The following is a 19,363-nucleotide window of genomic DNA, read 5'->3' as shown; positions in this document are numbered from 1 at the left end:
AAATTCGAATGATTTAGCTTACCGTATTGAAACAAATTGCATTGATATAATGGAATAGCTGCGAGAAAAGTTGAATAGTTAAAGCGGCATTAACACGGCTGCGTCTCAACAATGCCATTGCCGAACTTAAAACGGTCAACACAAGCCCGGCGGCTGATTCATGATCGATATTTTCCGATAGAAATTGATTCAATGTTTGTGACAATTCAAGACGAAAGCAATTCACCAAATGATTGAAAGCAATTTGAACGCTTTCAGTTAAAACTTCTTGTGCTTGTACACTGAATGCGGATATGTGTCGATCGGATTTTAGAAAGTGATAGAATTCCGAACTGTTAGCCATCCAAAATGATAAAACACGTGGATCTTGATTGCGTTCTTGTACCACACCCAAAATTAAATTGGCCACATGATGTAAAAACACGGTCAATTTATGTGCTCGTTCCGTTGGCTGCAAATCTGGTCGATAATGCGTTGAAGCGCGATATCTAATCAAAAGCAAGAAATAAACACATTAAAAAAAATAATAATAAACAAAACTAGACATATGATTTGTGTTTCGATTTATTTACCTTGCGCATAAATAGAGCGTATACACTGGTGCCAATTTAAAATTTGGAATATTCACATCCAAATCGACTATACATTGATGTAAAAATGATTCTTGGTGTGTCTCAGGAAATTCGAGTACAGCCGGTAAAATGGGCTCTTGACCAGCGCCACTCATATCCAAATTGGTCGCTTGTTTTTTCGATCTGTGAATATAAAACAAAGACATATTGCCATTTACACACCAAAACTACGTTCGATCTCATCGCTTTCGAATCGTATACTAAACAAATTTATTATCGTTTATATAGTTTTAACTTGTATTATCATTGTTGGCAATTTTATACTGTTTCTTTTTTTTGGCCCGACATATCTAACGTTGTCTACCTCTTAATTATGCATTTTATTCACAATGTACTTACATATCGTTTAGCTATAGTTTTTAAGGCGCACAACTCATTAATATTGTAATTGCTGAATGTAGACATACACATATTTGAAGATATGAACATTTTAAAGACAAAAGTAAACATGTGCCAGTGCAATATGCTGCATTGAAACGTTTCATAATACATTCTTGTAATTTGAAGCTAATTTGGCATTTATTTGACAGCAAATGGCGTCTCATAACACCACAAAATAGGAAAAACAAGACGAAAAAACACGACAAAACGACGTAAAATGCAACGATAACATTCACATTGAAATTTGCATTCTGATGCACACGGTTCGATTAAGTGCAAGAATAAGAATGTCATAAAACAATAAAAACAACAAAAAAACAACGGAATAAAGCGAACGAAAAAATTTAAAATATATATAAAAGCCAAACAAAATTCGAAATGATAATACAATGTGGAAAAATTATTCTTTAAAAAAACAACAACAAAAAATGCAACAAAAATAACAAACAAAGATTAAGAGCTTGTGTGCGTTTATAAATACCTCAAATCTGGATTCGATCCGTTCGATTTAACGCTAGACAATGATTTCGTTTCGGTTTCCGATTTATTATCGGATGGATCATAATCATTCATTGATGGTGGCGATAATTGTTGTGATTGTTCCTTTCCCAGTTCTTGTGATTTTTGTAAATCATCGGTGGCCATTGCTGCTAGCGCTCTTGCCGTTGAAGCCGATTTATTTGGATCTTCGCCGGATTCTATTTAATTGATCGTGTGAGTGTATGTATGTGTATGTGAGTGTATGATACAATGGTCGATTCAAATGTATAACTAATCAAGAAGTTTTAATTCGACTTCATTTACGGACATCATTTACTTTGATTTTGTCATTTTCGCGATGCATCGTAATGTCGATAATCATACAATCGAACTGGATAGATATCTCACAAAATGGTAGCTATTTTGTGAACTTTATTTTTGTGGCAACAGAAATTTGTTGATCCAACGTGAAATTCCAAATTTGAACATCCAAAATGGAAGTCCACACTTAGAGTTTCTCGTTGCCACAGAATCAAAGTTCACAAAATAGCTACTATTTTGTGAAATATCCATCTATCCTATTCTTTTATGAGATGCAAAAACGTTTCAAAACCAGCTGAGCCATTTTCTATGCTTTTAATTGTTTGCTTAAATGACCATTCTGAATGGTTGATGTTTTGTGGCAGCAATTGCAAAGCATACAAAACGTCATCTTGTTTTGATTTGGTTTGGGGTAGGGATTCTATAATTATTTTGAATCGATCATTGACAGGGTCAATCTTGTCGCATTGCGAATGCGATGCAGTTAATTTAAAATAAAACGGGTATGGGCGGCATATGATTTGTGTTTGTGTATGGATGTATGAGTTTTGTGTTTCGTTACCTTTTCCAATAGTCGATGTGGGTTCATCGTCGTGCCACGATGGGGATGTTGGTGAGCGACTTTTTGTTTGATGTAAATTTATTTGATTAGTGAACATGGCAATGGCATTATAGAGCAACCCAGTATGGATGATATTTTTACATTGCGTGGTGTATCGTGGTGGTCGATTGCGAGCATTTGAGTTGTTACAATTTGTGTATTATAAGGTTTTTTTTGTATGTCGTCGATTTTGATTAAAAAAAACGTTTACACACAAAAATAACATTGAACATTACAAGCGTGAAATAACATGAAAATAAAAGAATAAACAAAACGATGAAACATAAAAACAAACCGAAAATAAAAAAAACACATTACGATGATGAACAAATAATAAAAATGAATTGCAAACGCGTAAGAGTCATAACACGAATATGGTTTTTTTTTATCGAGGATTAAATGGGTGGTTCACAATTGCAGACTACTATAGACGCACATATGTGCACTTTTTTTTCCTTCTTCTATCGCCCATTCTATAAAATTTAAACATGCTAACTGTTAATTCTATTCGCTATATTTATAGCTCTACTTCATATCAATGCATATACATATGTATCTTTGCTCATTGTCCTATGGACGACAATGAACATTACTTTATTTATCAATGATACGTTTATTGTACATGCACGATGTGTGACCTTAAACATTTGTTGGCTATATAGACGTAAAGAAAACAGACATCCATTAAAAAACCATGTCGTTGTGTGAACACATTGTCATTTCGTTGGACAAATGTTATTCGATCGAGTTTGATATATTTTATCTATTTGCAGGGTTTTTCATCTATTCTTATCATGTGCTCTAGGTGTTTTGTTTCCTTTTTTTCATCTATGGCCTACAAAATTTATTACATTCCGATTTCATTTCCTTCGAGAAATCGAAAAATAAAATAAATAAAGGATAACGTATAACTGTAAATGTGAAAATAGTAACTGCCTAAGGATAATTGGAATGAATCCATTGGTCGAAACTAGTAAACACAAATACAGTACAAAGAATTTTTCTGTTTCAATTTAGTTCAGTCAACAACAAAACACCAACCAAAATAAATGAAATTGGCATTAAATATTCCGACTATTTGAAACATCAAATTCTTCGTATTGGCTTACAAACATAAAAATGTCCAAATTGCCTTGAATGTTACTTAAGTTTAAAAGAAAACCCTGATTTTCTTATTATGTTGCCGACTGCACATAAATCCGATTAAAAATCTCTAATTCTCTGCACAAATATATTGACTTGGATTAAGGTGTAAGCTATTTGGAACAGTCATAGAAAGAAACCTATACCTGTTCACTTTTTCCCAGCACATTTTGTTCAATGTGAGGAAATTTTCTCTTCTTTTCTCGACACAACGTGAATGTATGTAACATATATATTATTAACAATTAATTAATGGAAATATGCATACCTTTCGTATAAACATGCTGAATCCAATTGAGATTGTGATAGTACCAGATTATAACGTCCGTCCGACGGTGAATCAACAAATTTGTAGGAAGCCACCCGTCCAAACATTACCACCGATCCATTCTAAATAATAACGAAGGAAATATAATTAAATAGACATTTTTATTTCTCATTTCATTCTGCAAAAAAAAAACTTTTTAAAAAACCCGCATAACGAAGTGAATCCACTTAAAATACAAAAAAGTGAGTATAACGAAAGGGCAATGCCATATTACATTGTTCAAGTGTTCGTGTAACGAGTGGGATGTGATTGAGGGTAGAAAATTCGGACAGTATGAAAAATGAATGCAAACTTAAATGGGCACGTCTCGAATACCATTGAAAAGTCATTAATTTTGCAAAAGTGATATAATCGAGACAGTGGGCTGTGGTACACATAATGCCACGCCACATTTCGTTCGTTCATTAAAATATTTCCACTGGCAAATACAACTAGATATTTTCCAATTAAAAATGTTGAAATTATACGAGCATCAAATTTTTGTATGGTTGAGAATTCAATTGCACGAAACAGAAATCGTTTAATTGCTTGATTTATCAAGTTGACTTCTCTATTGTAAATCGTTTATTGAGTGATTTAAATGAAAATGTTTTTAAGTGATTTTAAGAATAAAAAGTGTTTTCTTGTCTGCAACTTGCTTCCTATCCATGTGACAGATGGATAATCAAATGATTGGAACATTGGTTGTACAATGCTAATGTATTGGTCTACTTTTATTTGATTGCAATTTAAAAGTGCATTTGAAAGTCGAACAATTGCATGAATTAATGTTTGTTGACATCTTGCGTCCGAACACAGAGCTTGTAAGCATATAACATAGAAATTAATATTCGTTTAAATGCGCCTCCTAAACTATGGAGAGTACCAATGATGTGCGAGTCAAATTAACATGATTTGTATCAGAGACTTTGGCCTTGATGAGTCAAAGCGGAACATTTTGGAAATGATTTTTTTATTCAATTCGGGTGGAAATCTTTAAGTATAAAATTAAAAGATTAGGAAATTGTGTTTAGCACCAAATAAATGTGCCAACCATCCGATAAATCTATTTAAACGGTTTACTTGTGTGTATGTCTTAGGCTTTCTTGACATGCGATTGACTCTTTTCATTCAAACGGAATTCAAACGGAAACGGAAAATTATGATAAAAACCACAACATCGAATTGACTGGTTCAAAGTGCGACGATAGAAAATTTTACTGAACCGTATTTATCTGAGTATTTTATAGTTGTACTTGAATGATTCAACATGTTATTGGCGTACTTTCCGGTCGGATATACTCGGTGACATGAACAACGACAATGAAAACTTTTAATGGTCAATTTAGTTGGATGTCGAATGTTTGATGAATCGTTTTCCATTAGTTTTGGAAAGTGGGTGGAATTTCATTCACGCAAAAGAATCAAAATTCCAAATTGATAAAGTCAAACAGTCGGAAAAACCAAAAACATACATAAGCCATTCTCCTTGTTTGGATTTCCTTTCAATTTTCTGCAAAAACGTAATGAAAACAGATAGAGTGGTAATATTCACACGAACGTCAACCAAAACGCGTCGATCAAATGTAGTGTGAAAATATATGTGATGCCTTTCGAATGCAGAATCAAATCAATGCTTATTATTTCGTCTATCATAAATGGACTCCTCTTTCGATACATATTTCACAAATAAATACGTATGGAAGCATACAATTCACTGGCGTTGTTCATTATTATAATAGGCCAAAAGAAAGGTGCGTTATATGAAATATTTGAATGCTAACAAAATGTCAAGCCGCACAATCATCAATCATCGTGCTGAACCTGGGTGGGGAACACATAGTGATGATTGTTCGGAAAATTGTACAAAAATAATTGATGATACAAAATTTGTTTGGGCCATACAAATTCTCACTCGGACTTTTTTCATTTTCAATTTTAACAAGGGCGTTCAATTAAAAGAATCCTCAAAAATGTGGGTCAATAATAAATGATGATTGTCGGAATTGCGTTTTTCAATGGTTTTGAGATGGCCGTACCGAAGAAGGATGAAAAAGAATGAGCATCGTTTATATTAGCAAAAATGGTAAATGTCAGCTTCAATCAGAATCAGGAGTAATGTAATTCAGGAAAACGACGACGGCCATGAAAATAGATTGATTGACGTGACTGCAGCAAATTCCTCGAATTATACGATGCGTGATATATGTCAGATGAGTTTCACTTGAGGAAGATATTTCACAGACACATGCATTACTATATGTAGTTAGCTATAGCTGTAGTGCGCCTTAAAAGTGCGTTCACATATCAACAAAAATTGTTGGTTGCTTTCGTTTGCATTTTCTTTCAAGGGAAAAAAATAAGATGGTGCGTCATTCAATGTAATCCAGTAGGAATGCCACTTGAAAAGTAGAAAAAGTGATGCAAATGAAGAAACACGATAATCTGAAGTTTGCATTCCGTTTTTTTTTATCGAAAAAAGACTAACGGCCTTTGTTTTATTGTTTGAACGCACGTATCGTTGAATTCATAAATACACCGAAAAAAAATACCAATTTGTTTTTTTCTTCATTTTTTGTTTCTTTATTCGTATAAAGTTGTTGATTGAATTTGTTGTAAAGCTTGATGAATTTTTAAAAATGTCAAGGTCCATACAACTTGTTATTTCCAATGTTAAAGACACCACCATCATGAACAATGGATAAAAAGTGTGTCTTGTTGGCAAGGGGTCGATGAAGTTTGTAAGCATTTCGAAGATTTGAAAAAAAGATTATCGAACGTCACTTTTGAGTCGAAATACCAACAACAAAGTAAACAAATAGATTATAAGAAAGAAAACGAACTAAACAACACAAAAGAATCAGTACATACGCCTACATTATTTGGTGACGTCAATAGATTCTCACTTTACAAACGAGAAAAACAACAATAGCCGTAACGATATCAAAAAGGATTCTTCTCGTCTACATATATACGGCACATAGTTTCTTATTTGAATTTATCCCGACAAACGTATATAAGAAAAAAAAACTAACACTTTGGTATGAAGTTGATTTGAATAATTGAATACCGACTGACATTCATTATTTTTCAATTTGACAAATTATACCTTCTAAGCGAATGGTAAAAATCTCATCTATTTCAAATTTACGACCCATACAAATCGAATCATCGTTTTTATTTTTCAATAAAAAAACAAAACCAAGCATCTTTATTAGCAAAATGACAGAAGGAACACAGAAAAAAAGAGAAAGAAAAAAACTTACGTGTAAGATTGTTGGTTGCTGAATGTGATGGCCGTTGACAAATGTGAGCGCATCAGCATGAAGTGGTGTTACCGTGCAAACCCCTTCCAACAACGATATCAAACAATGTCTCGGTTGAATCGATGGACCGAATAATTGCAGCTGATTTGTATTTGCTGAGCCAACCTGTTCAACGAATGATAATTAGTTTTGTGTCATTTTTGTTGTTGTTGTCCTTTTCAATTTATCCGCCAATTAGAATCGTAAGGGCGTCGCAAGTGTTTAATATTGATTTTTGTTAGGTAACTTACTTCAATCGGTTCGGTGGTGAGTTTAACGTGTCGTCCACCTTCGCCGCTATGTGTGATTTCCACTAGAACGGGACCTTCCCTATCGTTTGCCACACTGTTGCCACCATTCGATACGCCAAGCGGTTTTTTCTTTCGTCGTCGTGGTTGCGAATCAGCTGGTCGACGTCGCACATGAAACATGATGGACCCTGATTATTGACAATAAAAAACGAACACGAACATTTTTATTAACAAATACATTTTTAATCGCATTTATATTAAATTTTAAATTGATTTGATAATGAAATGTTTACTTTCAAACAAAAATGGAAAATCATATCGAAATATGAATGCAAGTACAATATATAATATTATATTTATATTATCACGATAATAAGCGTGACATTTCGGGACGAATATTCACAATCATGCATGACTACAATTGGCTGTAGTTTAAGTGAATAATTTATTTTGAAATGGACAAATGTAATGTAACAGACGGATTATTGGTATCGACAAACATTTCGGCCCTAACTCGGCTTTAGATAAACAACACACTAAGTAACGTGAGAAGTATTTCCGATGACACACTGTCGACATTGTCGAAATGGTACTCTCAAATAGACGAAGAGAGAGAGAGTGAAAAAACACTTTATTTTCAATCGATACAGTTTCATCGTCATTCATTTACAAAATTGAATTTCAACCAGGCGAAATTTATACGGGAATTATCGTTTACTCTCTGTTTTCAATTTAATTAAATTTCCACAACGTTATGTATTCGAAATTCAACCGATTGAAATTCAGTTATTTTAATAATGTAGGTTTATTATACCTTCCACAAGCCAACCACCGTTTAACAATCGAGATTTTCTCGAATGATAACTCACACTCACTCACACACATAAGCACAACGGATTTCAAAATCATTTGAATGCACGGCAAAAATTACAGTTTGGTTGCTGCTATTTCTGCTGCTGATTTTAGATGCAAATTTTATAAATTGTTTTCGAACAAACACGCATTTGCGAACATTTTGCTGGATTGTATATATTTTTTACTACCTTTTTTGAGGCAATATCATGTCATGGTTCATGTAAATGAATGAAAAATTACATCAGAGAATTAATTTTGTATGCAGCCAAAATTTACGGCACCCATTTTTCATGTGAATAAAAAAGGAAACCAATCGTAGGCATGACGTTCACTTACACACGCATGCACACCACACAAAAACCGAATTGTCAATGTAATGAACGTCTAAAAGTGTTCGAATTAATTATCAATAAAGATGGAAATGACAATATCAAGCCGAAAATTGAACGATATGAAACTAGAAACATATACACCGATAAACTCGAACGATATTATTTAATCGTTTAGCATAAATTCATTGCGGGTCTTTTCTTATGACATTGATTCGGACTGTAAACACATATTTATAATCCATAGAATGTTTATTATTTATATTCCTGTCTTATCTTATATTTGTTGGAGAAAAGACAGCACATCTAACAAATGATAAATTGGAATCGAAAACGATTGCAAAAGGAGGATTCTTTCATTCGATTTGAATTCTGTATGAAAAAATACACACTTGATGGTACACAATGAAATTACCATCACCTTTGTTCGCGCTCAATACGACACTGCTACAGTTCGTTGCTTGTCAAACATGGATCCTTTGAAATTGTGTACACTCTCTTCATTTTTCTTCTTTTTCATTTTCATTGGAATACTTCACATTTATGGCAAAATATGTAATTTGATGAATGATGATTAATAAAAATGTTGTTATTGTGTGTGCATGAGAGTGTGATTGGTATGAGTTTAGGTTGAAAAAAAGCAAGCAATAAATTCACTATCATTCCGTTTCGATGGATTCGTTGCGTGGTGGTTTTGGTTTTGACTTTGTTTCGCTTTTGTTATAGTCTTGTTACTGTGTTGTACACATATACCTACTTCTCCATCGATATTTATCAGTTTTCTATAAACAAGGTCTTACACATTATTGCTGCCTTTTATATGTATATATATGAATATGGAACAACGACAACCACAATAAAAATAGAAATAAAATGAAATGGAACACTGTTTGAAAATGATGAGTATTTTTGAGAAACTGTTATTACTGTCGGCATTGGTTTTCTATATGTTTTTCTAGTTCAAATTTCGCCTGCTGTTTTGTGTATTGAATCGAGCTTAATGCGATTATGATGAAAATTGAGCTTTGGTAAACGACATAATGCCGAAACCATCACCATCCGTTACCATCCATCGAATTAAATAAAATCGACGCAAATTAACTGAATAGCCCGGAATGCAAACGGCACACAAACTTTGTGTGACATTTATTTTGACACAGTTTATTAAATAAATTCTAACGGAATTGATTGTAAATGAAGTTCGAGATTTCGATCAAACTCGAAAATCGAATCACACACACACACACACACAGGATTTATATCATACACCAACGATAATATAATAATAACTCAATCGCCTATTTGTACATTAAATGCCAAACGAAAATATCTAAATAAATTACACTTTTTCTATTCATTCATATGTTTATCGTTATAAATGTGGTGGCATACTATTTGTGTATCGTACAAAAATTTCATATTTTGGCTCCATTCTTTGCGAATTGTCGCTGCGAAAAAGCAGCAACTAATATATATATATCACATCATTATTTGGGGTAAAAGGTATATTAAGCTATTATACATGACTGCAGAATGAAACAAAAGAAATTCACGAAAAATAGAATGGTATAAAACACCCAATAAAAACAACAAGTCAAAACACAATAAAATACGAGATACACATACAGAAAGTGAGGGAGAGAGAGATAGAGAAAGAGAGGGAAAGACAGAACAAAGTTGGAAAAAATTGGCTAGAATTAAATTACTTACGACGAATGCCCCAGTCCATCATGGTTACGAATTTTCTATTTGACGGTTTTCATTCACAAAACAATGGCAAAAGCACGGCAAAATTCACCGTGTGTAGATATATGAATATTTGTTTCAAATGTGCGCCACACAACGCAATAAGTTATGGGAATCAAATAACAACTGAACACCACACACAATGTATCAGCAACAAAAGCAGCAGAAACAAATTAAAGAAAAAAAGCACGATAAATTTACTCGGCAAAAACACACTGCTTGCACTTAAAACACATGCACACAGACAAGTCAGCTGGGATTAGTTGAGAGCAACTATGCAAGCTCTAATTGGTGGAGGTTCATCGCGCGCGCCTTTATCATTTAACTGACTACACGCTACACTTTTTTTTTATTTCTTTCTTTATTTCTATCGCTCTCCCTCTTTATGCAATATATTTCGAGTTGCAATCAAATTAAGCTGATTGTATTGTTGTTATTTTATTTCTTGATATTTGAAGAACGTTCATTCTAGCGCCCATTTTTATTAACATGAGCAATGAAATTGAGAGAGAGAGACATCTTAGTGAAATGCCAATCGATAAAAAGAAAAGCTTTCGGATTCCTTAGACTCTGTAATACATCTTAAAAGTTCACACACATAATTTTATTCGCTCTCTGTTCCGTTGTTTCGAATACTCGATTCACTTGGTGACTGCTGCTATTGTTTCGTTTCTGACACATAAAGCAACCATCAGCACAGTTTCATTTCTCAAATACACATACAACGAAAGACCCACACACTCCTTTCGATGTTGAGCCTTGCTTGACGTTTGTTTCTTTTATCACTGATACTATTTCCGTTTCGTGTTTTTATCTTGATTTTATTCCCTTCGTTCGAACGGAATTTAAAATTGTTAATCAATTAAAGAGCGCAACGAAGACTATACCGAAATATGCACGCGCTTATTTGTAACTGATTTGAAGACGTTGAGGTTTGGTCAGTACAAGGTAGCAATGAAACTGTATCCAAAAATGCAACGAACACACATACATACGCCAGAGCTATTGTGTAAACAAAACAAACTCATTAAATTGGTAACTGTTTTCACATGAACAGTGTCGCTCCATCAAAATCAATTTGCAATACGTAGATTCCAACAAAGAATATTAAAAGTAAACATCGCCCAGCAAAAATTACAATTCGTGTGTTGATGATATTATATAGTCGAGTATGTGATGTGGCTTTCGGCTGGAGCAACAATATCTAACATAGTTTCAAAATTTCTATCTTTAACTATCAACTGAACTCAGACGACGACGACGACAAAGTAAAATAAAAGACACACACACACTGTTCAGCTTTCATACACATTCGGTACAATGTCGTCCTTGTATCTGCATGTGATGTAGTCGAAATCCGAGCGAGAACTTATCTTTTCACATTCTAATGTAATTTTGGAGCCGAGAACAAAACAAAAGAAAAAACTAAAACTAAAAGTGAAATGGGAAACTGAATGAAATGACGATAAGCGAACCAAGAGTGTCGGTTCAGCATGAAGATTCACTCATACTGAAACATATTTGTATATATTCGTCAGAGTGTGTGCTATTGAATTGGTATTCCATTCTCTCTCTCTCTCTCTCTCTCTCTCTCTCTCTCTCTCTCAGTCATTGTCTGCATGTATGGGCACACAGACGTATATCGACAGTGGCACAACGTGGAAATGGATAAAACGGAATTTGATTCGTGTGTATCCGTGCTATCGTGTTAGTATTTGTACTACAAATGAAATGATTCGATTGCCAACAATAAATAACCCCCAAAATGTTTTGTGCAATATATACCACATGCAGACATACACCGATAGTGATTCGTATTCTCCGCTTTTTTTCCTTCTTCTTCCGTATTGAATATGGTATTTACGTACACATACTTGCACATCATCACATCAGATATGTTTGTTGTTCGCATAGACAAAGGAATTTAATCAGCCACAACAAGCACTCTCGATACACGCGACCAACTTGAATCTTATCAGAATGAATACCTTCTACTATCAAACATGCTATTCAATTCTCAACAACAATGCAATTCCTCCAAGAGATGGCACCATTGAGTCCAAAATATCAATGCCATAGGAAAAAAACGGTCGTTGTCTGTGACAGAAAGGTCTCTCTATCTCTTTCTCACTGCCACATACATAATGTGCAGTGGATGTATTTTGGTACAGACACGGTATCTGTACCGTTCGATTAGAATGATTACAATACACGTCTGCCGATGTATAAGTGCGAATATGCGCATAGGAAATTTTCATGTTTCTCCTCCTTAGTATATATATAAATATATATATATATACTGGTTGCTCTCTTGGCAATGTATACTGTCATTTTAATAAATGATTAAAGCAGCATGTAAATGCAATCTCCGTTTAATCAAGCATCCCAAAAGCTCAAACTTAAAGACAAGCTGAGACACATTTGATAATGCTAGCTGGCAGATATGCTACATACTATTTTGATTAAAAACAAAATTGATTGTGAATGGAATAATATGCACATACCTCTGGATGTCGGATGATTCATAAGTATGGATAGTGGACATTCATCATCGTCTAAAATATATTCGGTTCCGTCGCTGTTGACTTGTACGAGACAATAGTGCAATGGATCGGCTTTATCCAAACCGTATTTTGATAGCATTTCTCTGACAACAGCTTGTGCACAATCTCGTATCGATAGCAATAATGTTTTGTAAGGCACATCACGGCACAAGCTCTCTCCATAAATTTTCAATGTTCCGCCTGTGCATAGCAAACGAATGAAAAAAAAATTAATAAATCATTTTAAAGTGATTAAATTCTGATTTGCTGCATCATTTCGTTCAGTTTCAAGGTCATGACAAATCGATTTGAGCCAATGAAAAAAAAACAAGACGAATTTAATACCTGTATCGGGTCCACCGTCTTTCGATCGAAACTGTTGTAGTTTCTTTTCAAGTATTTGTTGTCGTCGTCGTCGCATCACCGCTTCTGGATTCGATATTGATCGTGTGAATGATGTTTCCGGCAATTCTGTATACAATTTTTCGGCCACATGATTATTTTCAATGTTGCCGCCTGGATTTGAATTCATTTTTGCTAGTTTTTCTTTTTTCTTTTGTTCCTTTTTCTCTCGTTTCGATAATTTTCGTTTGAAATTTAGATCGGCGCTTTCAACAATTGATGCACCCTTTTGATCGGTATTTCGCAACAAAAAACGACCTTCACGATCATCAATGTGCCAATTCAATTGTACCAGTAACGGTTTTTCATCCGCATTCAATTTTCGCTCTTCACCATTCGAATGAACCTCATACAGGGCATAGCTTGGCACCGACAACATTCGCATGTCCGGCCGAAATTTTTCAATCAGTGTTTCTATAAAATGAAATAAAATGAATTTGTAATTCAATTAACAAAACGCAAAACCAATAAAACATACCAATAACATCCGTTACAGTTGCATCGGATGCAACACGAATGCATTTTGTCGCCACTTTTTGACCACGGTCTTGGAAATAAAATCGCATCACACCATGAAACTGTAAATTCTGTAAAAACGAACCAAGACAACAAACAAAAAAACAACAACAAATAAACAATTCAATTAAATTGAGCCAAACGATGAGAATATTTGTACGAGAGAAAGAGAAATGACAAAAAAAAAATATCTTGCCTCATCTGGTTCTGATAATTCAAATAAGTCTAATCGATTTGCATTCCATTGTTGTATGACCGAGCGCAGAGCTTCACGCTCCGCCACTCGTTTTTCGGTCGATGTCATTGTGCGAAGTCGCCAATCTCTAGAGGAACAGAAAGAAAGAGTAGAAAATACATGAAAATTTAATCAGAATTAAACTGGAAATACGAAAAAAACGGTTCAAATTGAAAAAAAAAAATCCAATTGATTTTAAATGGAATGAATTTTTGGTGTGGTTGAAAAGCCAGGAAATGTTGAAAATTAAGTTTTTTATTTATTTTGATTGTTTGTTTATTTTTTACTGATATTTCATAACACAGAGACATATATTTTCTAAAAGAACACCGCATATTATGAAAACATATTTGACGAACCTTTTGAATTCCATCATCACCTGAATAATATTAATCTTATCAGAAAACTGCCTAACTCTTAACTTGGATCTAGATTTATGATATCTCTAATCTCTTTCTTATTTGAAAACACACAAAACGTTTATAGTTTTCGTTGCGGAATGCTAACAAATGCAATATATAACAAACATAATAAATGTTAATGATAACATAATGCACACACACACACACGATCAACATTTGATGTTGAATTAAACTTTAATTTGTCACACCGTTCAATTTCTCTGTCGCCCGATTCCCAAATAGTAATAGTTCATAAACAACCAAAGCGAAAACTAGCAACGAAATTAGGTTATTTCAATTTGAAGAATGCACATATTTTTTAATCATCGAAATGTGTCAACAAATTTAAAGTGAGTTCACTTTGAATACAGCTTTTAATGAAGCACTTTGACTATATGTTGATTATTTTATTTCACATTTTCACATTGTTTATCGACCCAAAAAGGAAAAAGAACAGAGAACGAGATATAAAGAAAGATAGAGAGCACAAAAAAAGCACAACAAATGACTACACATTTCGAGAAATGGCGTCGTTGACGTTCAAATGCACGTGTACATTTCAATTTTACAATTTTGTAGCAAGTTCCGTAGTTGGTTTGAATTTAAATGCTTTTTTCTTTGCTATTTTATTTTTGTGGTCATGTCTTCAGTGGCGTGCGAGACACTGTGTTCACGTTTTTGTTTATGAGAACATTGATAAAGCCATACAAAAGACATTTCATGCCTGTTGTCATACACAGAAAATGTTTTACACATTTCTCTATCTCTTTCTCTCTCTCTCTCTTTCGAACTGACCGTGTCATTGTCTCTGTCGCTGCTTTCATATATTAAGAAAGTCTAGTGAAAACAAACAGCATTTTGTAAAATCGAACGACAACAAAAGCAGAAAAAAACGGTGCTTACACATTTTCAATGTGTATAGATATATGTTTTGTTCGATTTCAAAACCAACTCGATGGTCTTAATTACATATTTTTACAGAAATAGTATTTTGTTGATGTGTAGTGCACATTTAAATTCAAAACTGCTCCGCATCGATCAAGAATGTGGAGACGATTCTTCTCCTCTCTCTCTCTCTCTCTCTATCTGAGCTCACTATCTGCATATTCAAAACACACACACGTTTCAAGAATCAAGAATGAATTTTGTTGGAATGGGTATTGTTGGCACTGCAAATGACCGGTAAACGTTCAAAAATTCCATAAATCCGCATTCTTTCCCTCACTCTCTATTTCTCTACCTCAAACCACATGATTTTGATTCAAAAAAATATAGATAATTATAATTCTAGATTGTTTATGCTAAAGAAGAAAGGTATCTCGGTATTATTTTGGTATTTTTTTTTGGCAGCGATGACTTTTAATTAATTCATCTGTATTTTAATTCAATGACGAATTGTTTACTATTCGGGGATTTTACTGTTCGGCAGGCACACATGAACGGAATGATAAATTATTGGAAAACGCCCCTCGGGCACACTTTTCATATACTGAAGTGATGCACCATGATAATAATAATCATGAAAAAAATGTAATAATTACTCGAAAACCCTTTGGATTTTGCAATCTCTTAAAAGCCATCAAAATTGATTGAAATTTCTCAACAAAACAAAAATGAATGTGAAACAATATTAATTCCGTCTTACAAATGGAGAGAGAATCAATTTAATTAACATAATATCATAACATAGGTTTGTTTTTATCGAAAACCCCTAACGCCAATTGAATTTCAAAAATGTATAGCCAACCGTATAATAAACGCACTCAACCATATCACACAGTAAACTGTTGTTTGTTTAAATGGAGTTTAACTAATCGTTTAAAGCATTTAACATTTTAAATGCCAACTTGGAACACATATTTTTATCGTTTAAAGGATTTGAGCCAATTCTATTCATACGCGAATGCAATTGTTTTGTACGATGAATTTTAAATTTCATTTTTTCATTGTTGTTTCTTCGATTTGATATTTTTATATTTTTGTGTGTGTATGTAGAAACAAAAACCACACCTTAAAAGATCACGGATTCTCATATTGGCAGATGATCTACTTGTTCGATGAATACCCGAACAAATTGAACACATTTTCGATTGGAAAATTATTCCGTTGCTTATAACTTATGTTCAGTTTATTTTTTTCGTTCACCAGTTTAACGTCGCAATCAAATCAAAGTTCTATCCATTTCTTTTGGTTGTGATTGCTTGTTCGTTTTGTATCTTTCACTTCTAACTGTCAAGTGAATGCAATAAATTTTCGCGCGGCAGTACACTACACACAATTTCCCAAACTGAAAATACAGAATGAAATTGAACAGTAATGAACCAGGAAAAACGCCGAGAATCGATTGAAAAATCGCATGTAACTGAGGCTCACAAACAACAGGAATACGAGTGAAAAAAAGGCCAACAACAATGACGAAGACCAAATACAAGTTGAATTTTATTTCTGAATTGTTTGATCGATGCCGTTTATAAAGCGTGAGCAACAAACAAGTGCACCGAATTTTCGTTGGGCAAAAAACTTTTTTTCTTCTCTCTCTCTCTTTTCATTGGCTTTATGTATGTGTGTATGGCGATTGTGTTCATTCAGTTAACTCTTTGAAATTCATTTTTGATTTTTATTTGAAATTTTTTTCAATGGGATTTTATAAGCCAATATGTGCTCACATTGTCATGGGTATATACGACGTGCATTGGCCTTTACCAGATTTACTGAGAAAAGTGAAATAAAAAAATGGCAGACAGATTGATGTGTGTACGCCTATAAAAATTACAACTCAGCAGCCGTATAGCCGCCGAATTCTATGTGACAGAAACATTCGATTTTCACGCCATGTGAAAATGTGAATTCATTGAACTTTGTTTCTTTTTTTAAAAAAACCTCATGAGTTCTACGAAAAAAACAGTAGCTGTTTTCTTTCTATTTCGTCTACGATGTGAATGAAAGCCACTGATGAATGAAGCAAATGCTCTGGAATCAATTACAAAATGTAAAATGAATTCACACACAAATGGCCCGAATTACATTTGAAAAAAGAAATTCATTAAATAGCTCTTGACATGTGAATGATTCAATTCGTTGTTGGCCTTGATTAATTTTCTATTTTCGTGTGTTGCTTTTTTGCTCATCTTTTTGGATAGATGTACGTGTGCTGTTGTGTCGCATCAACAATATATCACCGTTTAAATGACAATGGCAAATCTCTAATTGCTTATAGCTACCTAAAAACGGAAATATCTTCAGTCCACACCCATTGCGATCAATCGATCGATTCAGTTGTTAACATGTTTCAATTGGTTTATTATTCATTTTGATACAAATACATTATTGCGTTTCATCTGGCTAATATGCCCGTTTAAGAGGTAGATAGACTATTCTAATAATATACAATCACATTCTATTTTTTTCATTCTTTTCGATATAATATTCGCTCAAATTTCAACAACAATCAAATGGAAATGACAACCAAATGTTGAACAAAAACAAATTTTCCCAACACGAAATTAAACCGTTTGAATTAGAATCATATATAAATAGATCAATATGATGAAATGGTGCGCACAGTCAAAATCATTGATTTGATGCGTTTTGTAAACAATTCATTGAAACTAAACTACTATTTATGCGTAAAATGATGGACTAAGGCGCACATTTTGTGTTTGTATAGAAAACAAGAAACCAAAACACGTAAAAAAACGGGAGAAAGAGATTTCAATGCAATGTTTACGCATTAAAAAAAAATGATTACAAACAAAGAATACACAACTAAATTTCTTCATCGAGGGCGAATGCTAGCGCGCTTGATCGCTCGTTTTCGGTTTCGCAAAAGAATTTTACACAAAACATGAAACCTAAATGTATATAATGTAGCAAAAAAAAAAAAACGATGGAAAATTTGCGTATTTTATCGACATAATAATCGATATTGCTTACATTTTTACCATGGCCCGTTGATACAATATATTGCGAACTGTACAAAAATTAGAATAAAAAACCATTTTTTTATTATTATTGTTGTTACAATAAATGTTGGAAAAAGTACAGTTATTGAAATTGGCATGTTGCGCGGCATATACAACAAATCCAGACCATTCACTTTTTTTTATGATGATTCATATGCAGGAAACATGCTCGAAACAAGCAAAGCACAAGAAAAAAAGACTATATTAAATGAATATTTCTCGTTTGCTTAAGAGATTGTCTTGAAAGCAGATTTCATATTTCAGTTTTTTCGGTTTCATTCATTTTCTTTAAGCAATTTTCTAAATGTTATCTACATTAAAAGTTCCAATCATCAGGGTCATTTTCTTCTTCTTCTTTTTTCGCATTTTGTAGACGATTTTTTTTCTTCATCATCACAAAACTTTATGAATGGTTTGTTTTTCAGTTTCTGGTAATTTTCTCTTTTTCGCCGGCAATGTGCAAAAATTTTGTGTTGTGGCAATAGAACTAAATGATTTTTTTTTTAAATACGTAGCGAGAGAGAGAGGAGAAAAGAAATAAAAAGAAAAAATTCAGCGACAAAGAAATGCGTACGGGACATTGACATAGATAATCGACATGTTAGCTAAATCATCGACGCACGATAAATGCACAAGCATTTTTTTTTTCATTGTAACTAAAGTCTGCGCACACTCGCAGTCGATCGGCGCACACAAAGTCAACGACAGCAATGATAAAATAAAATCCATATGTGTCTTGAGAAAATGTATGGGAGAAGAGAAAATGGAAACAGTGCCGCTTTTCATTCTTAATTTAATCATTATTTTTTTTAAATTCTCATTCATAATTTCTTTCCATGACATTTGATACAATAATTCGATTAATTATTGTATTAACTGGCCGAAATTTGGTTTTAAACGGTTTTCATTGTCTAAATTGTTGTAATGAGCATACATAACGTTAATGGGTGGGT

At 33.4% G+C, this 19,363-nt stretch overlaps 1 protein-coding gene across 6 annotated transcripts in view; it reads right to left on the bottom strand.

Annotated features, from left to right (window-relative positions):
• LOC116338576 (afadin) overlaps window positions 1–19,363 on the bottom strand; it is a 41,178-nt gene that overhangs the window by 9,874 nt on the left and 11,941 nt on the right. For 3 of the 6 annotated variants that reach the window (XM_031763933.1, XM_031763932.1, XM_031763934.1), the window contains 11 exons: window positions 14,009–14,135; window positions 13,775–13,883; window positions 13,240–13,710; window positions 12,856–13,095; window positions 7,422–7,609; window positions 7,132–7,296; window positions 3,827–3,948; window positions 2,377–2,435; window positions 1,495–1,711; window positions 573–755; window positions 23–488 (listed from right to left, as the gene is read on the bottom strand). In XM_031763933.1, the coding sequence (XP_031619793.1) occupies window positions 23–488; window positions 573–755; window positions 1,495–1,711; window positions 2,377–2,435; window positions 3,827–3,948; window positions 7,132–7,296; window positions 7,422–7,609; window positions 12,856–13,095; window positions 13,240–13,710; window positions 13,775–13,883; window positions 14,009–14,116 (2,328 nt within the window). In that variant the 5' untranslated portion in view covers window positions 14,117–14,135. Of the gene's footprint in view, window positions 1–22; window positions 489–572; window positions 756–1,494; window positions 1,712–2,376; window positions 2,436–3,826; window positions 3,949–7,131; window positions 7,297–7,421; window positions 7,610–10,315; window positions 10,507–12,855; window positions 13,096–13,239; window positions 13,711–13,774; window positions 13,884–14,008; window positions 14,136–14,406; window positions 14,436–19,363 lie in introns of those variants that run through there. The other 3 variants (XM_031763931.1, XM_031763936.1, XM_031763937.1) reach the window with 3 other exon arrangements.

This window comes from Contarinia nasturtii, unplaced genomic scaffold (genome assembly GCF_009176525.2).
Source record: "Contarinia nasturtii isolate CC-2019 unplaced genomic scaffold, AAFC_CNas_1.1 Cnas_scaffold_414, whole genome shotgun sequence".
NCBI lineage: Eukaryota > Metazoa > Arthropoda > Insecta > Diptera > Cecidomyiidae > Contarinia > Contarinia nasturtii.
Note: the sequence above shows the minus strand (reverse complement) of the source record. Positions and strands in the feature narration are given on the sequence as shown.